At 38.0% G+C, this 26263-nt stretch overlaps 1 protein-coding gene across 6 annotated transcripts; it reads right to left on the bottom strand.

Annotated features, from left to right (window-relative positions):
* Window positions 1-174: 174 nt before the first annotated feature.
* PTGR2 (prostaglandin reductase 2) lies at window positions 175-25717 on the bottom strand. 6 transcript variants are annotated; one of them, XM_069465105.1, is made up of 11 exons: window positions 25264-25394; window positions 22721-22982; window positions 21020-21104; window positions 19472-19590; window positions 12995-13186; window positions 7389-7559; window positions 5461-5670; window positions 4574-4695; window positions 4003-4090; window positions 2839-2878; window positions 175-1595 (listed from the first exon to the last, which is right to left on the bottom strand). In XM_069465105.1, exons 3-11 carry the CDS (start codon window positions 21054-21056, stop codon window positions 1519-1521), a joined length of 1056 nt encoding a protein of 351 aa, XP_069321206.1. In that variant the 5' UTR covers window positions 21057-21104; window positions 22721-22982; window positions 25264-25394; the 3' UTR covers window positions 175-1518. The 6 variants fall into 6 exon arrangements, with proteins under 6 accessions (XP_069321206.1, XP_069321205.1, XP_069321207.1 ...); XM_069465104.1 differs by lacking the exons at window positions 22721-22982; window positions 25264-25394 and adding an exon at window positions 25448-25717; XM_069465106.1 differs by lacking the exons at window positions 22721-22982; window positions 25264-25394 and adding an exon at window positions 25405-25463.
* Between the last annotated feature and the right edge of the window lie 546 nt (window positions 25718-26263).

Genomic DNA, 26263 nt, shown 5'->3' with positions numbered 1-26263 from the left:
GTTAGCAACATACAGAGAAGAGATGAAGCCCCCTCAGGAGATGAAATGGGCCAGGAAAAGTATTATATAAAACAAGAAAGAAGAGAAGGCCACTGAAGTAAACTGGAGTAACTGATTATCAACACAGTCTGAATCTACTTATTACAAATGTTGCATACAAAAGTACATTGGCAGTGTGTAAACAGGTGACCATAAACCACAACACTCAGAAAAATATCTTCAATTTTACTGTTCTACAGGGTTGATTACAACGGATAAAACTTTTACTTAGAGGTACATCAGTAGTTCTTGAACATTCATGTTTACAACCATTTGTTAATTTGCCCATTCAGTCCTGTCATTTTCTTTTTTTTTTCCCCTGCGATGCTTTAATTAAGTCCTGTCATTTTCTTTTCTTTTTCTTTTTTTTTTTTTTTTTTTTTTGAGACAGAGTCTCGCTCTGTTGCCCAGGCTAGAGTGAGTGCTGTGGCGTCAGCCTAGCTCACAGCAACCTCAAACTCCTGGGCTCAAAGCGATCCTACTGCTTCAGCCTCCCGAGTAGCTGGGACTACAGGCATGTGCCACCATGCCCGGCTAATTTTTTCTATATATATTTTTAGTTGGCCAGATAATTTCTTTCTATTTTTTTAGTAGAGACGGGGTCTCACTCTTGCTCAGGCTGGTCTCGAACTCCTGACCTTGAGCGATCCACCCGCCTTGGCCTCCCAGAGTGCTAGGATTACAGGCGTGAGCCACCGCCTGGCCAAGTCCTGTCATTTTCTGAAGCTGTCTTTATTGTCTAAATCTTTCTAAATCTGTTCATCACCTAAAATTCCAAGTGATGTTTATATCTGTTTGCCCCCTAAATCTTTACAACCACTTGACAGTATGGGCCTGCTAACCTAAAATAAACATATGCTTTTATCAACATATATTGAGTTTTTAGGCTGTACAGTAAATTATTTGGCAAAACACAAACTGGTCATCCATCCTCTGGAGTATATCTAGTGGTCTATCAACTTAACCAACTTCAGTTATTTATCTTCTCATACTATTCCCAACCCAAAGCCTCTGTTCTATCCCAAAAACTGTTCCACAGCTCTGATACCCTCAACCCTGCCCCCAATTCCTATATACACATCATACCAGTAAGTCTCTTTTCTATCTACAATACGGAAAGGCCATCCCAATTCTATTCTTACATCAAGAACCGTGTAAAACATTTCTAGTTCAACAAATGTTTACTAAGTACCTCTCAAGAATTCTATTTTAAATTAATAAAAGTTATTAATTTTAGTTTTAGCAAAAAAAGAAAAAATCATGTTAACATCAGTCTATTTTGTAAATAATTACATATTGGTTTACAGTGCATATATGATATTGAAGATATAGGAAAGAATTATGCAACTAAGAAAATAATACCTATGATCACATTTAGATCAAGAACTATCTGTATTCTAAGGTGTTTTTTTAAATGTATCTTAAGAATTTGTGCAAAACGGAAATCTGTGATTTCCTTGACAAAGACATTTACAGAGACTACAGAGAGACTTCTTCTGAAATGCAAACTATCTGCTTTCCAATGTTACCTCCCATCATCATGGACTGGAATGCAGCTGGAAAGAAAAAAAAACTAAGTTATCTGAAAAGATAAATGTCATTATCATACAGTTTACAGAAGATCAGACACAAAATTACTTTGAATAATTTCTTCAATGATTTTAATTATAAAGCACAGAAGAAAACTGTCATGAAAAGAAACCTCAAGTAAAACACAGGCAAAGTTACAGCAAAAACTAACCCAACCGCCTGTGTAAACCTAGCACTCTGGGAGGCAGAGGCGGGTGGATCATTTCAGCTCAGGAGTTCGAGACCAGCCTGAGCAAGAGCAAAACCCCGTCTCTACTAAAAATAGAAAGAAATTAGCTGAACAACTAAAATATATATAGAAAAAATTAGCCGAGCATGGTGGCGCATGCCCGTAATCCCAGCTATTCGAGAGGCTGAGGCAGAAGGATTGCTTGAGCCCAGGAGTCTGAGGTTGCTGTGAGCCAGGCTGACGCCATGGCACTCTGGCCTGGGCAACAGAGTGAGACTCTGTCTCAAAAAAAAAAAACAAAAAAACTAACCCAATTAACATCTTAAAAAATTGTTTTAACCTAACCTGGAAATGTCTAATTGATGTCTACATCAATGTTCACTGTTTACAGTGTTTGAAGACTAGAGGCAAATAAATATGGGAATAAAATGTCAATGAAAACAATTTTTAAACAGCTATCACAAATTAGAAATCTAATCAGTTTTATTAAATAAGTGTAATATAGATTTGTTACACCAGACAAATGAATGAAATTTATCTTTAGTAAACATATTAACCAAGTGTACTAAATTCTTTTTCTGGAAAAAGAAAAAGATCAGTTTGATTTAAGCTTTTTCATTTGAAATGAGTGAAAGAGAATGTCTAAATCTCTATAAGGCAAAAAAAAAAAATTGAAAATTGAAAATTTGGTTAATATAATCTTTTGATGCCTCAGAACCATTTAATCTGGAAAAGTTACCTAGAGGCTAAATAACTTTCACAATTCTTACATTCTTTATAAGCTGTTTGAAAAACCAAAGAAACATCTGTTTTACGATTTGAAATGTGAAAAGAATACCTCTTAAAATACCACTAAGTTGAACTTTTATGGAGTTTGATTAAGATATTTAAGGAAATCCCTACCTAGGACAGTTTTACAGGGAAGAAATAAATTATTAAAAAAGAAAAAACACCAGAGAGATAACATTAAAAGAAAAAAAAGGAATATTTGTGCTCAACACATGTATGTACTATAATAAGTAAATCTAAATTCATCTTACCCCCCATATTTTCCAATCCATTTATCACAGTCTCTTTGATCTGTAAATCAAAATAGCTAGATTTAGTATTCTTTAAACTTCAGTGTTTCTATAATAGTTTCCATTTTGGCAAAAGGCAGCAAAACTTCTTAGCACTTTCTTTCTAAACGTAGATATTCTTTATTCCATGTAGGTAGCCCAGAAAAATTTCCTATCCATTGATTTTTAAAAATAAAATCCTATTTTCCCATTATCAAATATTTAATCAGTAACAGATCACAAACTATATATATCCTCTTTTCAAAAAAAAAAAAAAAAAGGTATATAAGCACATAGCACATATAACTTCGCATATTTCAAGAACATCCTAGGTCAGGCCAGGTGTAGTGGCTCACGCCCATAATCCTAGCACTTTGGGAGACTGAGGCAAGAGGATCACTGAAGGCCAGGAATTCAAGACCAGACTGAGCAACATCTCTACAAAAAATAGAAAAATTAGCTGGGTGTGGTGGTGTGTGCCTACAGTCCCAGATTGAGAGGCTGAGGCAAGAGAATCACTTGAATCCAGGCAAGAGAATCACTTGAGCCCAGGAGTTTTAGGTTGCAGTGAGCTACGATGATGTCAATATACTCTAGCCTAGGTAATGGAGTGAGACCCTGTCTCCAAAAAAAAAAAAAAAAAAATCCTAGGTCAGGGTATCTGGACTCCAGATTAATAATTAACAACTCATAATTTTCAACCAACAACTAAGAGATATATCAGAAAGTCCAGGGAGGGGAGGAAAGAAGTACGGTGGAGAAGAGGTAGGGGTACTGGGATGCGCTTACATGAGTTTTGAGAAAACACAGCTTCTAACACATAGTAGCATTCCATAAATAATTATTAAATTAATGAATATTATAATTTTATATTTTGGGGAAAAAACCTATTGATTTTATAATACAATCTGTAGCACATGAATGTAAAGCTCAAAAAAATTTTAGATAAAGGGAATAATATGCAAGGGTTTCTCAATCAGGAGGTTATACTCATCTGGGAGGCAAAATTTGTAATATTTAGTATACTTCTTCTGTAGCAATTTTAATACTGAAACTAATATGTTTGCTATAATAAATTCAAATAATATAAAATTATATCAAGTAGCAGGAAGAATTATACTGATAAAGAATAGATGCAAGTTCTACCTTTAGTTTTCCTTCTTTAAACCACTGACTCAGCTGTAGAATGCCAGGCCCAAATTTGTCCTTATAATTTAACACCATAAATCTTTCCCTGCAGTGGGGAAGAAAAGGATAATGATCAGAGAATATAACAGGACTGACAGTCAAAGATCACATCATTTCAGAACTCTAATATCTGTTAAGCCTTAAAATATTAGGACTTAATCACACTGAATCTGGTCAGATATAGTTTTACATGCAGTTACAGACGAAGATGTACAAGACTTCCAATGTTTTTGTCTGCCCAGCACCTACAACTCCATTTGGTAATAGCACTGTGATTTTTCCTTTGTGGGTAACATCCTTTCTGTACCCTCATGTGACCTAAGCCAGGCCAATCAGTCAAAGCCATTAAGTATCAGTTTTTAGGTAGGTAGTTAACCAAAACCTAAATATTGAACCAGCTTAAAAATGTATATTTTCTTGTTTTATTTAATAAAGAAAAAGTGTATATGAAGAACAATACATTTCATATGTATCTATGCTATTTAAACCCCATTGAACCTGGTAATAAGGGCAAAGGAGAAGAACATACCTTGTGATGTTTCTTTCTTTCTGGATTGCCTCTATTGCAGGGGGCAGTGGCGGAGGATAAGGGACATCTTTGTTGTACTGAGAAATTTGACCACACAGGATAATGTGGCTATTCTGATTCATCTGTACAGAGAAAACTGATGATTATACCCTAAGATATATGCCTTCCCTATGTTTACTGATTTTTTGGCTGCCTCAATGAAAGCCTCCTTGACTTTTATATTTAATCCTTTATTGTCAATTGAGTTCATTTTGAAGATTTACCCATTATACGTATTTAAGAGTTTTAATTAACCAGAAATAAGTCCACTCCAAAGGAACACAGAGGCAAATCAAGTTTGGTAATCAGCAAAAGAATTACATTAGTAGTTGTTGCTACTTTTAGTAGTAGTAGGAGTAGTGTGTTTCTTTGGATTTAAATAATTTAACCTCAACTGCAAATAATTTTGCACAGAGTAAAGGACTATGCAATGTTAATAGTTCATGCTGACATTTTATAACATTGTTAATAAAAATATGTAAATAGCTGCAATCTATGAAAACCCATTCCCTACCCAAAGTCTGGAGCCATGGCTATGAGTTGGTCAATGATGAGTTAGGGGTCAGAACTTCACCATTTCAACAATGCAACTGTAATTTTTCACAAATATAAACTGAAGGTGAAACCTACAATACTGCTAGCAAAGAACTAAAATTGAAGTTCATGGTGTAAATCTGCAAGCAAATGGAAGCAGATATCAGCAAGTGCTTTTGTATAACAAATACCAGCTGTCACATGGTCACAATAAACCCTAAAATTTTATGGAGTTTTTTTTTTCATTATTAGGTAAAAAGATTATACAGCAAATAAAAAGCAGTATTCAATTTGTAAACGAAATAGCAAACAACCTGACTTATCACTGTATCACTGATGTCACCGCCAACGTTGTCAAAGTAAACATCCACTCCAGCGGGGCATAATTCACGGAGTTGTTCTGCCACATTTCCTTTTTTATAATTAATCGCAGCATCAAAGCCCAGTTCTGAAGTCAAAAGGAGGCATTTCTCATGTGTTCCACAAATTCCTAGTACTCTGGAACAACCCAGCAAATGGCCAATCTAGAGGGAAAATTTTTGAAAATTAAATGGTGTTATATCATCACATTTAAATGTAAAAATGTGAACTTATACAAGATATTACCAGTATGTCAAAGTGTTCATCACAATTTAGGTTAGATTACACTGTTTTTAACCAAAAGTAATTTGAAAACAAAAGAACTGAAGGCAGATACAATGTCATCCTTTAAATGAATAAAATTAGTCTTACAAATGCTCCCCAACTTAAAATGAGGTTATGTCCCAATAAACACATCATTAGTTGTAAATATCATAAGTCAAAAATGCATTTAATACACCTAACCTACTGAGTGTCATAGCTTAGCCCAGACTACCTTAAAAGTGCTCAGAACATTTCTATCACCCTGCAGTTGGGCAAAATCACCTGGCAACACAATACACTGTAGGGCTGCAGTCCCCCCTCTCCCCGGGCCGAGACCCAGTCAGGTCCATGGCCTGTCAGGAACCGTGCTTCGCATCACCGTCTGCCCAGAGCTCCGTGCCCCACAAGCTCTGCATCCCCCCAACCCTACCCATCTATGGAAAAATTGTCTTCCATGAAACTTAGGAACCCGCCACACAGCAGGAGGTGAGCAGCCAGGTGAGCTAGCAAAGCTTCATCTGTATTTGCAGCCGCTCCCCATCGCTTGCATCACCACCTGAGCTCCACCTCTGCCCCCTTGCCTCCCCCACCACCCTGCCACCCCTGTCTGTGGAAAAATTGTCTTCCATGAAACCAGTTCCTGCTGCCAAAAAGGTTGGGGACCCACTGTTGTTGAGTATAGGCTGTTTACCCTCATGATCACATGGCTGACTGAGAGCCATGGCTTGCTGCCGCAAGAGAGAGCATTACATATCCTAGTCCAGGCAAAGATCAAAATACAAACTTCGACATACTGTTTCTACTGAGTGTGTACAGCTTTTGCATCATTGTAAAATCAAAAACCCTAAACCAAACCATTGGAAGTCAAGGATCATCTGTAATTTGAATGGTAAAATCTCACAATTTAAATCTGACTTCATAAAAAGGAACAGTCAGACCCAAAATATCACTATCTTACAATTCAATATTTTTCCAGGCCTGTAAGGAACTAAAATCACAGCTAAAAGTTTTGTTTCAATGGTTTCACAGTAGAAAGGCTATTATTTGTAAAAGAATGAACTTTATAAAATTCTATGAAAATGTTTACTACATTTCTAGAACTCAGTATGTGCTGTCTTATTTGAGAACACTTTTTTAAAATATGAGTTTGTTTGTTTTATTTTTTTGAGACAGGTCTCACTCTGTTGCCCAGGCTAGAATGCAGTGGTGTCATCATAGCTCCCTGCAGCTTCTAACTCCTGGGCTCAAGTAATCCTCCTGCCTCAGCCTCCCAAGTAGCTGTGACTACAGGCGTGTGCCACCATGCTCGGCTTGTTTGTTTATTTGTTTAATTTATGGAATTCCAGACAAGTTCTCCAATGATTCTTTTCCTTATATTGATAATGGCAATGTTCTAGCATCCACCACATCTATTTTTGGTTAATAGAGAATTAAAAAAACTACATTTTTCATATTGCTATTAAGAAAGTATAAGTAGGTAATAACACCATTTCTACCAGAAATGTATGAAATAATCATATTATAAATTTGTTCAATTTTAAATTTTAATTTAAATACATGTATCCAGAGATTCAATTATGAATTCCAATAATAATCAAATAATTCTCAGAAAGTTTACCTGCCCAGCCAAGGATCCACAGGCACCTGCAGCCCCACTGACAACCATTGTCTGATTAGATCCAGCAGTTATGTGACCTTTTTCCTGTATCCCAATCAAGGATGTCAAACCAGGCATACCTATAGCTCCAAGAAAATATGAAAGGTGTCCATCCACAAGTTGTGGGTCTACCTAAAATAAAATATACACTTTTAAAAAACAATATTAGAAATTCCTGTTTTAAGATAATGAAGTAGAGATAACCTGTTATGGACTGAATTGTGTCCCCTGCAAAATTCATGTTAAAGCCCTTAACGCCCAATATGACTTTATTTGGAGATAGGGCCTTTAAGGAGATATTTAAGGCTAAATGAGGTCAGAAGAATGGAGTCCTAATCCAGTAAGACTTGTGTCCTTATAAGAAGAAGAAATACAAGTGATCTTTCTCTCTCTGCACACACACACAAAGGAAAGACCACATGAGGACACAGTGAGAAGGTGGCAATCTGCAAGCCAGGAAGCGAGGGCTCACCAGAAATCAAATTTTCCAACACCTTGATCTTGGACGTGTAGCTTCCAGAACTGTGAGAAAATAAATTTCCATTGCTTAAGCCACCCAAACCTGTGGTATTTTGTTATGGCAGCCCAAGAGGACTAATAAACAACCTGATACGGCTCCTGGAAGAGTAAACCATTCTTCAATCTTGTTGAAATTCTATAATTTATTTGTAAAGACTAAAAAACAATATTACTTCTCTTTATATTAAAAAAAAACTTTAGGCCGGGCGCGGTGGCTCACGCCTGTAATCCTAGCACTCTGGGAGGCCGAGGCGGGTGGATCGCTCAAGGTCAGGAGTTCGAGACCAGCCTGAGCGAGACCCCGTCTCTACTAAAAATAGAAAGACATTATATAGACAACTAAAAATCTATATAGAAAAAATTAGCCGGGCATGGTGGCGCATGTCTGTAGTCCCAGCTACTCGGGAGGCTGAGGCAGTAGGATCGCTTAAGCCGAGGAGTCTGAGGTTGCTGTGAGCTAAGCTGACGCCACGGCACTCACTCTAGCCTGGGCAACAAAGTGAGACTCTGTCTCAACAAAAAAAAAAAAAAAAAAAAAAAAACTTTAGAAAAGAATTCCCACGTAGAAGAGACTAAATATTGTTTCTTGTTAATGCTCCAAGTATATCAAAAGGAGGAAACACTTAACAGGAAAACACTAGGCAAAGTTCAGAAGTTTTTAAATCTCTGAGCAATTCCAAAAGTAAACATTTACCTATAAAAATTAACTCAAACTCCAACAATTCTCATTACTGATGCTTAAAATGTATGATAAAAATGTAAGGAAGGTGTAATACAATTTCTTACAGTTTAATTACAGAATAAAATGAGGTGTCTTTCAATTGACAATTTATGTCTACATGATTACTAGGTCCCATCAAAAATTAATTATATTGCTCTTATTTTTCTGTGTCTGTTTTCTTATTGTAAAGTTAGGGAGAACTGAAGAAAATTATATAGAAAGACTCCCTAGCACCTCTTATATTTTCCTGAATAGAGCTTGAGCCCATTATCCAAAGTGAGGTATCACAAGATCGAAGAATGGGCCCCACATGTACTCGCCATCAAATTGGCACTGACTGATCAACACTATGGTGCTCACACGGTAGTAATATTCTCCAGAGATTAGGGGGTTGGAGGCGGGGTAAACTCACAACTAATGGACTCGGCGAGCATTATAGAGGGGAAGGGCATGCCTCTAATCCTCGCTTGGGTGAGGCAAAGACATAAAATGTAACCAAAATGTTTGTACCCTCATAATATCCTGAAATTAAAAAGAAAGACTCCCTACCAAAAGATTTTTTAATAATTTCTTAAAAAATTTAATAATTTTGGTAAAAATCTAACCAACCACCAAAAGTAATTAAGATCTACCACCTTTGATTTATAGTTCAATTGCCACAAAGAAATAAAATGGTAGTTTATATTCTGTAGGTTTTATTTCTTTGTTTGTTTTTGAGACAAGAGGGTCTCGCTGTTGCCCAGGCTAGAGCACAGTGGCATCATCATAGCTCACTGCAACCTCAAACGCCCAGGCTCAAGTGATCCTCCCACCTTAGTCTCTGGAGTAGCTGGGACTACAGGTGCATGCCACATGCACAGCCAATTATTTTTTCTTTTTTAATTTTTTGTAGAGATGGAGTCTCTCAGGTTGGTCTTGAACTGCTGGCCTCAAGCAATCCTCCCACTTTGGCCTCCCAAAGTGCTAGGATTACAGGTGTGAGCCACCATGCCTGGCCTATATTCAGTAGTTTTAAATGGCTAAGGGTTAAATCTGGTGTGTAGACAAAAGTAATAGAGATATTAAAGTCTATAATACACAGGAAGATATATCATATACAGAAATATTTCACATATGTAATAATTGTTTATCTGTAAGGCCAGTAAAAAAACATTGTGAGGTAAGTTTGTGTTCAGCAAATAACATTTCTCTATCCTTTCTGAATTCCTCTTCCTCATTTCTAATATCTATTCCCAAAGCATTTTCAAGCTGTCCCCAACTGCTCAATTTCCCACTACAGCACTACATTCTCACACAGAACACTTCTGATACCATAGGTCCAATTTTTCCCACACCAACCAACTCTCCTTGTGAAACTATGCCCCCGGCCCACAGACAAAATGGACTCCCTGTGGCTAACTGAGGTGCTCAGAGTTAAAACAGAACCAGGCAGCCATGGCTGGGGGAGGGAGAGGTCATGTACTCTGTGTTCTCAGAGAGATGCTGTACAAGTGTCACAAGACCTTGTTTTCCACAATCAAGCCAAACCAGTTCCTGTTGCCCTGCCAAGATAAACTGGCTGCCCCCTGCCATTTGAAAGAAACATAAGACAGAGACTTCTGGTTTGGGGCCTGGTGACCATTCAGAACTGAATGAGTTTGAATCTTTCATTTGTATAAAGGACTTGATTGCGAACTGGGGCGGCAATTTTCCCTATTTAGGCCAGACCCTGACTTTGTTCTTTGGAGAGCAGACTTTCACTTGTACTGAAGGCTGTGCCTTCCCAGTCTGCAGATTGTTTTTTATAAAAAATAAAGCTCTCCCCTTTTCCTCTGAAGATCTCATGGTCTTTTGTTAACATCCTACACCAACTGGGTGTCCTACAATTTCAATTTAATTCTGACAACTATCTACCTGGAGCTAGCATCAGATCCCACAAATTAAGAGCTCAGTCCCACAAGACTGCCCTACTTCAGAAGCCAATTGTGAGTCTGGGCCTCCTATACCTCTGACTGGCTACAAATCAGGGGTTCCCACAATTCCCTCCTTCGGTTTGATAATTTGCTAGAATGGCTCACAGAACTCAGGGAAACACTTGACTTATGTTTGCCAGTTTATTATAAAGGACATAAAGGAGACAGATGAACACACAGATGAAGAGGCACTGGGGTAAGGTCCAGAAGGGTCCCAAGTGCAAGAGATTCTGTCCCATGGAGTTGGGTTGCCCCACACTCCCACCATGTGGATGTGTTCATCCACTGACCCAGAAGCTCATTAAATCTCACTGTTTAAGAGTTTTTAATAGAGCTTAATCTGCAGCCCCCTCTCTAATCAATTGGTCTTTCTGCTGACCAGCCCCATTCAGAGGATGCCTAGGGACCCCACCCTAAGTCACCTCATCAGCATAAACTCAGAGGTGGAAAGGGACTTATTATGAATAACAAAAGACACTCAGGAAATTCCAAGGGCTTTAAGAGCTCTGTGCCAGAAACCAGGGACACACACCAAACACACTTATTACAACATAAGCACAATGACAGGCAAAACTATAAGCTGCTACATATCCTTTTTCACTTCTTAAGAAAGTTCTAGTCAAATCTATTTTATTAGAACCATTAAGTTGACAAACTACTGTGTAACATCTCCCAAATATCATTTGTTTCTTAACAGCCACCTTTAACTAATTAAGAATTTGAAATAATAAAAAATACTAAAGTTTTGTACAAAACTTTAATCATATTTATCATAGCATTTAAACTTCACACCTACTTGTGTGATAGCTATTATTTTCATTTTGCACAAAAGGAAAAGTGCAGTACAGAGACATAAAGTAACTTTCTTGATGACACATCAATTAGACTGAATTACATGAAGCTGCCATTTTTGTAGGTCAAAACAAACCCATATTGGTAATTTCACATGGTGCAACCTAAGAGCAGAAGCTAAACTCAAACTCAGGATTTTTTTTTCTTTTTTTTTGAGACAGAGTCTCAAAAAACAGAGTCTCACTGTGTTGCCCGGGCTAGAGTGCCATGGCATCAGCCTAGCTCACAGCAACCTCAAACTCCTGGGCTCAAGCGATCCTCCTGCCTCAGCCTCTTGAGTAGCTAGGACTACAGGCATGTGCCACCATGCCCAGCTAATTTTTTTTTTTTTCTATTTTTAGTTGTCCGGCTAATTTTTTTCTATTTTTAGTAGAGATAGAGGTCTCGCTCTTGCTCAGGCTGGTCTCAAACTGCTGACCTCAAGTGATCCAACTCAGCCTCCCAGAGTGCTAGCGTTACAGGCTTGAGCCACCCCACCCAGCCTAAACTCAGGATTTCTGACATGAGATGGAATTTCAAGCACAAAGCAAATGAACTTCTTAAGTGACTCATTTTTCTGGAAACTTTAAGGTATATAATTATAGGGAGATATCTAGTTCTTAGTAAAAAATATTTTTTTTTATATTTACAACTCAGGTTTTATATTATATATGAAATAAATATGATAAATGACACGATTCTCTGGTAACCTAAGAATTGTCACATACAGGTACAAATGTTGGGGTTCAGAAAACCAAACGTCCAAGAATGGTGCCTTGGTACGCTGAGCACTTGGAATTAAAGGAAACTGGAAGCCTTAGTAGTTGCCTTAGAATCAAGATTTCTCTGATAGTCCCTTGTTTCTCCTCCCCAAGAGCAGGAAGGGGCTCCCGGCTCTGTCTCTCTCTCTCAAGTTCCCTTATCTGACTGATGGAAGTTCTTCCAAAAGGAATGCAATTGTCTTGAACCTCCTCCCTCCCCAGGAATATTATCAACCAACCAGGGAAGATTAATAACTGGAGAAGAGATTAAAAGTCATTACCACACTCAACTTGTCTATGCTTCCAGAGGCTGCTCCAAAACAACTTTAATTACCTAAGAGACTTTACATAATAAGACAACCTTTGTTCACCATGTGGTTCTGCCCCTCTCCATCTATGTTGCCACCTCCCCCAAAAGCCTCAAGCCCCTATTCCTTTATGCTATAAAAACTTCAACCATCTGGCCCCCCCTTGAGTCTCTTATTCTTCTGTGAGGCTGCTGTGGGCCTGCATGTAATTAAAATGTTTTTTTCTCCTGTTAATCTTTTTATTGTCAGTTTATTTCAGCAGACTGAATTATTGAACCTTCAGAGGAAAAATTTAAACTCCCCTACACAGCTAACAGTAAAAAAAGAACAAAAAGCCTTCCACATTTTGGCAGCTAGCAAAAAGAGAATGTATGCTTTAATTTTTTAGCCTAATAACAAACAGAACTGAATACCAAATGTACAAAGTAAGAATTACACTGGAAAATAAAACAGATACTTTTATATTACATATCACCTTTTCAAGGCTATTTCCATCCAGAATAACCTTGGTTTGCCAGGGCCAATAGAAAGAAGTCACAAAATCGCCTTTAGTTAAATTTTTGTGTTTGCTTTCTTCTATAATTCCAATACCTCCACCATCAACCACTTGAGATAGCTGCCAAGGTGTTATATAATCAGTGCCAGTGTCTTCATTCATTCTACAACGCTAAAAAAAAGAAAATATTGATTAAGGTAATTTTGTCAGATAATACTGTGAACCAGTTTACTAATTTACCCCGTGACAAAAAGTACGTAATAAGTAACCTTAAGTAAACTGTTAGTCAAACAAACAAAAATAAAATTTATCTTAATTTCTCTTCCTTACAGTTATTTTTTTACTCTGGAAAAAAAAAATGTACCTCTTCTCTAGCAAGTAGAGAAGTATAATTAAAAAGGAATTTAAGTATGTTCTAAAAGTAGATTGTGGTAATCAAAACAACATGGTACTGGTATAAAAACAAACACATAGACCAAAAGAACAGAATAGAGATCCCAGAAATAAATCTACCCATTTACAGTCAAATGATTTTCAACAAAGATGCCAAGAACACACGATAGGGAAAGGACAGTTTCTTTAATAAACGGTGCTGGGAAAACTGGATACCTATATGTAGAAGAATAAAATTAGACCCTTATTTCACACCATATACAAAAATCAACTCAAAATGGATTGTAGATTTAAAAATAAGACCTGAAACAGCCTGGTGACTATAGTTACACACAATGTATTATATACCTGAAGATTGCCCAAAGAATAGATTCTAAGCGTTCTCACCACAGATAAATAGTAATACATGAGGTAATCCATGTTAAATAGAATGATTCAGCCATTGTACAATGTAAACATATTTCAAAACATCATGTTGTACACCATAAATACATATAAATTTTATTCATCAATAAAAATTTTCTTAAAAGAAATTAGATTGTAGTGATAGTTGTATAATTCTATGCATATTCTAAAAATCACTAAACTATACACTTTGAATGCATAAAGTTTATGATATGTGAATTGTATGTCAATAAAGCTGTTAAAAATTTTAAAAAGTTAGGTAAATTTAAGTAATATCACACACATTATGGTAGCAAAAAGAATACAAAATACTGTTTAATGGTTTCAATAGATTGTGGCCAATTAGGTACAGTTACATATTGCTGATAGTATAAAACTGTCCATTTTTTCTGGAAAACAAACTAGCAACATATAAACCATAAAACTCTTGATTTCTTTTGGCCTAGCAATTCTGCCTCCCAAATGGAAATAACCCAAAAGACAAGAAACAATTTTTATATGGTTGTTCATCACAACTTCACATCAAAAACTCTCCCTACATCTTGCCCCCTAATTAGATAGATGCTTTCTTTACAGCCCAAAGACAAAATGTCACAGTGAGACCACATCCTGCCACCAGATGAGGACTAAGGACTTCTCTGGGCAGCAGTCAAGGCTGTCTTCCTCTGAGGCTCACTCTTGCCTCTCTCATGAAGCCCAAAATGTAGAGGACAAAATGTCAACAGAAAACATGGAAGGCTACTTGATTAAGGGACCCATGTGGTCTAGTTTAGTTCATCAGGGGGAAAGAACAAATAGGGAATTGAGACAGAAGCTTCTGTGTGAATATACTACATTTCTGCTTGGGTGTCACCTCCCATGTAGTCCTAGAAAGCAAGTGCAGCAGCCATAGGACACTGCCAGACCAAGGGCCTGACACTTAAACACAACTAATAGGAAAACTCGAAATAAGTGTTGTGAGATATAGGAAAAAAATGAAGTGTTTTGCCTACTCTCTCTCACCACAACACTTCTAACACCAGATTGCGGGGGGGTGGTGTTTCCCCACACACCAACCAAGCAATTCTGCTTTGGTTTAATTTGTTGGAGCAGCTAACAGAACTTGGAAACACTTTAAATTTACTGGCTTATTATAAAAGATACTACAAAGGATACAGATGAATAGCCACATGGAAGACAAGCATGGGGCGTGGACAGAGGGATGCCTAAAATAGCTGGTGAAGCATTGCTTCTGGGCACGTCTTTGAGGGTGTTTTTGGAGAAGACTGGCATGTGAGTTGGTAGACTAAGTACAGAAGATTCACCCTCAACGTGGCCAAGCACCATCTAATCCACTGGGGGCCCAGGTGGAACAAAAAGGCGTAAAAAGGACAAATTTTCTCTCTCTCCTCTGGAGTAGGACACCCTTCTTCTCCTGCCCTTGGACATCAGAACTCCAAGTTCTTCATCAGCCTTTGGACTTTGGAACTTCCAACAGTGGCTTCCTGGGGCACTCGGACCTTTGGCCTTGGACTGACAGTTACACACACCATTGGCTAACTTCCTTGGTTCTTGGTCCTTCCAACTTGGACTGCACCATGCTACCGGCTTCTCTGGTTCTCCAGCTTGCAGACAGCCTATCACAGGACTTCCTAGCTTCCATGATCCTATAAGCCAGTTCCTCTAATAAATGCCTCTTGTGTGTGTTTATGTGTATCTCTGTGTATATCTCCTACTGATTCTGTCTCTCTGAAGAACCCTGACTAATACAGACACCTTCCTCATACCATACACAAAAATTAATTTAAAATGGGCCATAGACTTAAATGTTAGAGCTAAAACTATAGATCTCTTAGAAGACATTATAGGACTACAACACTTATGTGCACCTATAGTAGTAAGCAAAGGCAATATGTGTAACCTAAACATTTGTACCCCTGTAACATGCCGAAATAAAAAAAAAGAAAAGAAATTATAGGACTAAATCTTTGTGACCTTAAGTGAGGCAAAGCCTTCTTAGATATGAGTCCAAAAGTAAAAATAACATAAGGAAAAATGGATAAATTGACTTTATCAAAATTTAAAACTTTTGTAGTGGCTTGTGCCTATAATCCCAGCTACTTGGGAGGTTGAGGTGGGAGGACTGCTCGAGATCAGTCGAGGCAACATAATGAGACCCCCATCTCTAAAAAAATAAAAAATAAATTAGCTGGGCATGGTGGCATGCGTCTGTCATCCCAGCTGTATGGAAGGCTGAGGCAGGAGTTTCAGGCTGCAGTGAGCTATGATCGCACCACTGACTATACCCCAGCCTGGGTGACAGAGCAAGATCTCATCTCAAAAAAAAAAAAAAAAAATTAAAATCTTTTGTACTTCAATAGATGCCATCAAGAATATGAAAAGAGAGCCCACAGAACAGACAGGAGAAAATATTTACAGATCACATATCCAGTAAGGGGCTTATATCTAGAATACATAAAGACCTCTTATAACTCAATAAAAAGAAAGATAATCCAATTTTTGAATACTCAAGAGATTTGAACAGACATTTCTCCAAAATAGATACACAAATGACCAATAAGCACATGAAAACATGCTCAACATTATTAGCCATCAAAGAAATGCAAAACAAAACCGCAATGATATACCACTTTGCACCAATTAGAATGGCCGTAACCAAAAATACAGATAATAACAAGTGCTAGTGAGGATGTGGAAAAATTGAAACCCTTATGCTGGTGGGATTGTAAAATGGTGCAGCCACTTGGAAAAGAGACTGGTAGTTCTGCAAAAGGTTAAACATACAATTAATATATGACCTAGCAATTCTACTCCTAGGTATATACCCAAGAGAAATGAAAACACACTCCGTAAAAACTTGTACACAAATGTTCATAACAGAAGTATTCGTAACAGCTACATTGTGGAAACAACCCTCATGTCCATCATCTGATGAACAGATAAACAAAATATTGTATATCCATATAATGGAACATTATTCAGCAATAAAAAGAATTGAAGTACTGATATAAGGTGTAACATTGAGGAACTTTGTAAATATATATTAAGTGAAAGAAGCCAGACACTAAAGGTCACATATTTTATGTTTCAATTTATATACAAAATGTCCAGAATAGGCAAATCTTTTTTTTTTTTTTGAGACAGAGTCTCACTCTGCTGCCCAGGCTAGAGTGCCATGGCGTCAGCCTAGCTCACAGCAACCTCAAACTCCTGGGCTCAAGCAATCCTCCTGCCTCAGCCTCCCAAGTGGCTGGGACTACAGACATGTGCCACCATGCCCGACTAATTTTTTCTGAGTATATTTTTAGCTGTCCATATAATTTGTTTCTATTTTTAGTAGAGATGGGGTCTCGCTCTTGCTCAGGCTGGTCTCAAACTCCTGAACTGAAATGATCCACCCACCTCGGCCTCCCAGAGTGCTAGGATTACAGGCGTGAGCCACCACACCTGGCCCAGAATAGGCAAATCTATAGGGACAAAAATTAATGGTTGTGTAGGGCTGAGGGTAGGTGTCAGGGGAAATGGAGAATGATTGCTAGTCAGCATAGGTTCAGGGTTTCTTCTGGGAGTGATGAAAATGTTGTAAAATTGATTGTGGTGATGGCTGCACAACTGTGAAGACACTAAAAACAATTTAATTGTACTCTTTCGATGGGTGAATTGTATGGTGTGTGAATAACACTTAATAAAACCGTTATACATATTTTTAAAAAGTATTAATATATAGTCCTTCACCCAGCTTTCCCCAGTGGTAAGACCTTAAATAGCTGAGTATAATATTAATATCAAAACCAGGAAATTGACATTGGTACATTATTGTTAACTAGACAACAGACTGATAGGCCACCCTTTGTGGCCTACTTTATACACCTCTGTTCCAATTGTTTATAACATCAATAAAAATAATAAAATTTTTCCTATTTTTTTAAATGTCTTCAATAATGAAAAAGAGATAATCAGCCTCTAAATAAAAAAGGAAAGGTTCAGGAGATGTTAAAAGTAAAATACGAGAAGATGTGGTTTTAGGTTAGTTGAAGAGCAAATAGAAAAAAAAAAAAAAAAACTACAACATAGTTCTTTCCTTACTTGGGAGTTCAATGATAAAAGGTGAAGAGCAGTCCATTACGAAGGGCAAGTGAACACCAGGAAAGAAAGCTTTGGCAAATCACATTACATGGTGAAAAAGAATAATTCTGAGTTTTTAAGTTTCCAAGGGGCCAGATCCTGCTGACTTAAGAATAATTTAAGCACTTTCCATGAGTATTTTGACCACCTATGATTTCTGACTCATGTCTACTAAAGAACCTAAGCCCTGTGTAAGATACTGTATCCATTCTTCAGAGATGGGCAATTCTTTCGTGTACCTTATAACCTGATGATAAGCTGTACCTTCTTATGGCCATTGCTCTCTCACCAAGGGGCAGCCCTTGCCCAACTCTCCCTCCAATCACAGATAAATATATTCACTGGGGCCACATGACCCCTGGACAGCTAACCCATAGGTTGGTATGGCAGGTAGAATAATGGCTCCCAAAGATGTCCATGTCCTAATCCCTGAAACCTGTGGATATATTACCTTATATGGCAAAAAGGACTTTGTAGGTGTGATTAAGTTAAAGATTTTGAGATGGGGAAATTACCCTGGACTATCCCAGTGGGCCCAATATAATCACAAGTGTCCTTATAAGAGGTAGGAGGAAGGAGAGCAGAATCAGAGATGTGACCACTGAAGCAGAGGTTAGAGTGATGCAGGCCATGAGTCAAGAAATGTGCGTAGCCTCTAGAAGCTGGAAAAGGCAAGAAAATGGGTTCTTCCCAGAGCCTCCAGAAGGAATGCAGCCTGCCAACACCTTGATTTTAGCCCTGTGAGACCAATTTTGGATCTCTGATCTCCAGAACTATACATAATATATTTATGCTGTTTAAAGCCACTAAGTTAATAGTAATATGTTATAGTAGCAATAGGAAATGAACATAGTTGGTCTGTAACCTATGAAATAGTTTTAAAAAAACAGAAAAATTGGGCCAATTTCCCTATCTCGGCAATCTGATTCTAAGCACTGAGACTCTTAGTAGCGGAGGTAGACCGACAGAGATGTGCTTGTCATGGCCATGAGATGAAGTTAGAAGTAAAGAAGAGACTATGCGACCTCTGAGAGAAGCAAAGCAAGAAGCCAGCCCCTTAGATTATTTACTAAAACTGAGGTCCTTGTGCCTAATAGTTTATTAGTTGCAGTCCTAGGCAACATACATCTTTTCAAAAAAACCTCCTTTATCTAGAGGTAGCATAAGTGAGTCTGTTCTTTTCACAAAGAGATCAATTGAAGGTCTCATATATAGCCTCCCTTGTAAACTGAATCTGAGAGAATTTCCAGTCCTATTTATTATCTTCAAGCTTCACATACTAGTGGGAAGTGATCTGGACATCTGGAAGAACCTGACTAACCACATGTGCTACTATTATAAATACATTCCTTCTGCAACATTCCTTAATAACACTAGTGAATAAAAATAAAGGCAATCTGTAATTCACAGGCATCAAGATATAACTGCTCATTTATCAATCATAAGGACTATACAATAAAACTCAGATGCAATGACATGAAAAATATGAAAATAAAGCTATTTTTCATCAAGTCACAAGATTCTGATTCTTACCATGTAAGGATCCACAGAAAGATAAAGAGTCCTAACTCGTACTTGTCCTTCATTGATATTATCTGGTAAACTGACTTCTTCCATTCGGAAATTCTCTGCCACTGGATTACCATTTTTTCCTAAAATATTAGGCAAAATATAAAGTTGAAAAGCCACTTTCTTGTATAATTATTATTTTTTAAAAGGTCACTCTAGGGGGGCCGGGCGTGGTGGCTCACGCCTGTAATCCTAGCACTCTGGGAGGCCGAGGTGGGCGGATCGTTTGAGCTCAGGAGTTCGAGACCAGCCTGAGCAAGAGCGAGACCCCATCTCTACTAAAAATAGAAAGAAATTATATGGACAGCTAAAAATATATATAGAAAAAATTAGCCGGGCATGGTGGCGCATGCCTGTAATCCCAGCTACTCGGGAGGCTGAGACAGGAGGATCGCTTGAGTTCAGGAGTTTGAGGTTGCTGTGAGCTAGGCTGACGCCACGGCACTCACTCTAGCCTGGGCAACAGAGTGAGACTCTGTCTCAAAAAAAAAAAAAAAAAAAAGGTCACTCTAGGATTCAGAGCACTTTTTTTTAAAACAGACATGACTAAATCTATATTGTTTTGTAATTTCTCTGTAATTGTAGAAATGACTCAGCATAAATGTTTTCAAATACTTTTGATGGCTCTGGAGTTTTTCAAAGAAGTTCTTTTGGAATACTGCTGTCAACTTCAAATTTCCTTTTTTAAAATCATTATAGGTAAATCACCTCATCTGTTTTAAAATTATAGAAGGAATTCAAAAAGTGGAAAATCACACCCAGTTCTTTATTAATTATGAAAATTAAAATTTACATTGTAACAGAAACACCACATCAGCCAAACTAAAAAGTTAAGCAAATTTTCCTTTTTCATTTTAAGAAGCAAACAGAAACTTAATGAATGCACTTTAAAAAAAAAATAAAGTCTGAAAAATTAGGAAATTAGAAAATCTGAGGTATAAGAAAAATTTGTAAGCAGGAAATGTAATCACTAAAAGTGTACTCATCTTCAGTTTCTGTTTAACAAAGCAGACTTACTGTCCAAAGAATCATTCAATTTCTAAGGTGGGAACAGGATGTAAAGTTCTTAATCTAACAGCTCACTATACTAAAACCGAGATCAGAAAAGTTAAGTGACTGCTCCTGGTCATACAGTAGGTGGGCAGCAAAACCAAGGCACTAGTGGACCCAGAAGTTTCTATGATGCAGGTTACATGTCAACACTGACATAAGTCAGTATGTTTCAAAGCAAAATTTTATGAACCACTAATACAGTCTATAAAGAAAAAACAAAAGCCGTACATATTTGTAATATAACATCTCAAATGTTATGATTCTAAAATACCTTATCTCATCAACAAATGACCTTGATAAGTTATTTGAAAAACTGAATATTACACAGTTTAAAGAGTTTCTTCTAATATCTTTACTAGCATTAATATAAAACTACTTTAATTTACTACACTGATTTCACTCCATTTGCATTATAATTTTCAAAGCCCATAATTGTTCATTTATCACAGAAATACATACCAGGTCGGGAATTCAATACCACTCTTTGTACAATCATCGCCCTGTCTGTGCAGTGGTCTCACAAGATTTCTGTATAAAATAACTCCTATAAATAGAGAAATTTTTAAATCAGAAGAAAAATTTGAAGTATTCAAAAATTTAAAAATAAAAAAGGAAGTCCATTTGTGTTTCTGAACGAAGAGAGGAAAAATTACATTTAGGATCCCAAAAAGATAAACACTCTTGTTAGAGTTTGCCTCCTAACGCAAATATATGAAGAAAGACTAAATCTAGTCAGAATTCGTAGCCTATAGTAACAAATTCATTGGAGACTGACTGAGGTAAAATGTTTTTGGCCTCAGATAATTCAAGCACGTTCATCTTCACACCATCACGACTATGCATCCTCCTACTATAGCTTGATTAAATGAAAACAAGATATATTCCTCCAGAGCTAGTCAGTTATTCTAGTGGCAAAATAAAAACACTAACTGCTTAACTGAGATGCATCCAAATTTTCAAAGGTTCTTTTATTCACTTATAAAAATAGAAATTCCTTAACAATTTTGCTGACTATAAAAGGAATACATCAAAGGCGTTTTTAAATTCTCACCTTTAGGAAATTCTGTAACACAGAATGGGCAAATAAGTAAAGGATCAGTTTATTATGGGTTTACGATTTGAAAGAAGCAAAATGAAGTCCCAGTGCTGGCACTATCTGATTTGTGGAAAATAGCTTTGCTTACCTTCCCACTAGTGAAAATGAGAAAATCAAGCCTGTTGTGTGCTTTATACAGTCAGGCATCACTTAACGATGGCAATATATTCTGAGAAACGTGTCGTTAGGCAATTTCACCCTTGTGCATACATCATAGACGGTACTTACACAAACCTATGAGAGGGTACTTATATGGTGTAGCCTATTGTCCCCAGGTTACAAACCTGTACAGCATGTTACAGTACTGAATACTGTAGGCAACTGGAACACAATGTAAGTATTTGTGCATCTAAACATATCTAAACATAGAAAAAGTATAGTAAAATACAGTATATATAAAAGATAAAAAAATGGTACATCTAGATAGGGCACTTAACATGAATAGAGCTTACAGGACTAGAAATTGCTCTGGGTGAGTCAGTCAGTGAGTAGTGAGTGAGTATAAGGGTCCAAGACATTACTGTACGCTAATGCAGATTTTATAAACACTATACACTTAGGCCACACTAAATTTATTAAAAAATAAGTAATTGCACTATGATGTTACAATGGTTATCACTAGGCAAGAGGAGTTTTTCAGCTCCATTATAATCTTATGGGACCACCAGCATCATATGCAGTTCTTCACTGACAGAGTGAGCCAACCTGCAGCATATGACCGTATTTATAATCTCACTGGTTATGAAAGAAATGGCTAGCTGCCCTCAGTATTCATTCTCTCCTTCTGGACATGATGTTGCCCACCTAAAAGACAACATTTTCCAGCTTTCCCTCAAAGCAAATCCCAGACATTATTCCATTTCACCAAAAAATCCTTCAGTTAGGCATCTCTGATAATGGATTCCTTCAAACATAAACACAATGCCATTATTACACCTAACAGAATAGTACAGGTAATTCCCTAACATCATGTAATACCTAGTGCATATTCAAATTTCCTGATTGTCTCAAAGATGTCTTTTTACAGTTGGTTTCATTAAAATCAGGATTCAAGGTACACATACCACATTTTGAGGCTCCCTCCCTTTTTATTTCATGCCACTGATTTATTTCTTCATTCCTTTGTCTGTAAAATGTCCTCTGATTCCTTCCTCATGGTGTCATTTACCTTGTTCTTCTATCTCCTCCCCTTACTGGTGACTGATAGTTAGATCTAGAGGTTCAATTAGCTTCAGGTTCAATTTTTCAGGCAAAAAACTTTAAAGGTGATTGCATCCTACTTCATCACATCAAGAAGTCCATGATATCTTGTAGGGCTACATACATCTTAAAAAGGAAATTTTCTATTGAATCACCATGTGTATAAATTACATAAGGATTAAAAAGCAAAGTTTTCCCAAATTAAGTGGGTCCAAACTGTCCTTGAGTGGTTATTAATAGCACTATGATGGCTAAATTTTTAATCAAAGGAGTATTTCCAAATGAAGTTTCCTATTTACCCTCCTTTCTAATTTCTTTCGTTCTTTCTCTCTTCTTTTTCTTTCTTTCCTTCTTTCTTTCTCTCTCTTTCTCTTCCTTCCTTTTCTTTCTCTCTCTTTCTTTCCTTTTTTTTTTTTTCCAGAGACAGGGTCTTTCACTCTATTTTCCAGGCTGGAGTGCAGTGACAGTTCACTGTAACCTTTAACTCTTGGCCTTCCAGAGCACTGGAATTACAGGCATGAGCCACTGCACCCAGCCTTCTAATTACTTTCAATGGTATGATTTACGTCTTTAAAATATGTAAATTGTAGATTTGTCCAAATACTGCTTATCAGCATGAAAAAGTACACTATTAAATTTCTCTCTCTGTATTAAATTAGAAAGTTTTCATGTATCCAACTATCACAATTAACTAACTTAGGATAATTTCACAATATACCGTAGACTTTATAAACACTGCATACTTAGGCTACACTAAATTTATAAAAAAATAAAGTAAGTATGCTATGACATTATGATGTCATCACAAGGCAAGAGGAATTTTTTCAGCTGCATTATAATCTGATGAGCCACTGTCTCATATTTGGTCTGTCAAATATTGCTTATCAGCATGATAAGTACAAACAATGCAATAAAAATAAAAAGAACTTGATTTAGTCACAAAATTGACATCTAAAATAGGACACACCAAGTTTAAGATCCAGAAGAAGGGAGTGGTGTTGAATTCATGCTGGATGTGAGGAAAAAACTCAGCAAATCATATTTGCCTGGTATATTAAGTGGGTCCCTAATTGATGCTAAGTAAAATTCCAAAATAATACCACATGGATGACTCAGCTAAAAAATTTGCTTTGGTGCTGGTCATAAACAGTGTGTTATCTGAGTGTCTACCTTGCAGCCTAGTAAAAGAAAAAGGTTATTGAACTAGGAAGAGCAGAGTACACTTCCTGGTTCTAACCAGGTGAGATCTTGGAAAAGTTGCTTCTCTCAGTCTGTTTCCTGAATATTCCTAAGTGCCAGGAACTGAGCTAAAGACTTTATATTCATTATCTTGTTTAAACCTCCCCTCCCCAACAACCCTATGAGGTTGGTAATATCATCATCTTTATTTTTATAGATGAGTAAAGGGAAGTACATAGAGGCTGAATAATTTGTCCAAGGTTGCACAACTTGTAATAACAACATAAAATACAGCATGTACCATTTCCAAAACATGATCTTCCTAAATTTTTTCTTTTTTTTTTTTTAAGATATGGGGGTCTCACTCTGTTTCCCAGGCTGGAGTACAGTGGTGTCATGATAGCTCACTGCAGCCGTGAACTCCTGGGCTCAAGCTGATCCTCCTGTCTCAACCTCCTGAGTAGCTGGGACTACAGTCACCTATTTTCTTTCTTTTTTTTTTTTTTTTTAGAGACAGGGTCTTACAATGTTGCCCAGGCTTGTCTAGAACTCCTGGCCTCAAGCAAACTTCCCATCTCAGCCTCTCAAAGTGCAGGGATAACAGGTGTGAACTACTGCCTGGTGAAATGTTTTCTCCCTGTTTATAAGGTGTCTTTTCATTCTTTTTTTTTAAAGGAACACAGGGTCTCGCTCTGTCACCAAGGCTGGAGTTAGGTGGTGCAATCATAACTCACTGAAGACTGACGACTCGAACTCCTGGGCCTAACACCTTTTAATAAAGCACTTCTCCATCCTTATCTTATTCAATTATTCAGTCATTTGTGGACTACAACTGTTTTATAAAACGTGTATTTCCGACTCTCTCTGCTGGTCCTATTCTCTCCTTTGGGTCTTTTGATTTCCTCCCTCTCTCCCAGTCTTGTATGTGGGGATTCCTGCATGGACCTCACCATCCTCTAAGGCTCCCACTACCACAACCACTTACATAGCAATTACTAATAATCTATGTCTCCAATCCAGAATTTCAAACTGACTGCTCAGATCATCAGTGCTAAGAGGACAAGAATCTGTGTCTGCTTTGTCCAATGATTATGTCCACCCTCTGCCTGGCACAAGGTAGGTGCTCAATAAATATGCGTTAAATGAAAGTCCCAGCGGCACTTCAAACACGATTACGTCCAAACTTGAGGTTGCTTACCCCCAGCAATTCTAAAAAGCAAAACACCACCAAAAAAACCTGCTTCTTTCTCCAGCCTTCCCTATCCTAGCGTCCTACGCAGTAACGCCAGCGTCGCCAGCAGCTCCGGAAGGAATCCTGGAAGTCACCCTGGTTCCGAGTTTCCTCCCTCACTGCGTAGGCCCAACCCACCTTCAGGAGCCCCAGCCCCAGCAGCCCGTCGCGCGTCACTAACCGTCGTGGAGCTCCGAGAGGAGCGGGGATCTCGCGTGATTTGCCGGGAAGAGGGGCTGGGAGCACGATCCGAGCTCGCGGCACGACCTCCGCCCCCGCGGAGCGCAATACGCAGGCGCAGGACTAGGCCGGGTTCTGCGCACTTTCCCTTCCTAGGTGTAGGGTTTTGAGTTTTGAAGTTTAAGGACAGTTTCTGAGCACCCCGCAACCCCGAATTTCCGTGAGAGGAGGGGCAAGTACGGAGCTTCAAGGGATAGTCGTCTGGGCAAAGTGCGTTAATAAATCATCAGAGATTGGTGCCCGGTGGCCGCCCTTACTGCCTGGACCCAGAGAGCAAATCGTTCAACCTTGACCTTGAGCAGTGAGTTCACATCTAGCAGTCCTTTTTTTTGAGACAGTCTCGCTCTGCTTGTCGCCCTGGCTACAGTGCCAGTGCTGTGGCGTTAGCCTAGCTCACAGCAACCTGAGACTCCTGGGTTCAAGCCCCCGTCCTGCCTCAGCCTCCTGAGTAGCTGGGACTACAGGCATGTGCCACCAGACCTAGCTATTTTTTCTATTTTTAGTAGAGACAGGGGTCTCACTTTTGCTCAGGCGGGTCTCGAACTCCCAAGTGCAAGCGATCCTCCGGCCTCGGTCTCCCAGAGTGCTAGAATTGCAGGCGTGAGTCACCTGGCCCGGCCATATCAAGCAGTCCTTGAAGTAATTTTATTCCTTTTATGGACTTCTCCCAGAACATCGGATTGGGAATTATAGCAAGAGAGGGACCGTCAAGCCTACCCCTTATTTTATAGATGGGGAAACTGAGGCTCGGAGAGCT

Source organism: Eulemur rufifrons, chromosome 2 (genome assembly GCF_041146395.1).
Source record: "Eulemur rufifrons isolate Redbay chromosome 2, OSU_ERuf_1, whole genome shotgun sequence".
In the NCBI taxonomy this organism is placed as follows: Eukaryota; Metazoa; Chordata; class Mammalia; order Primates; family Lemuridae; genus Eulemur; species Eulemur rufifrons.
Note: the sequence above shows the minus strand (reverse complement) of the source record. Positions and strands in the feature narration are given on the sequence as shown.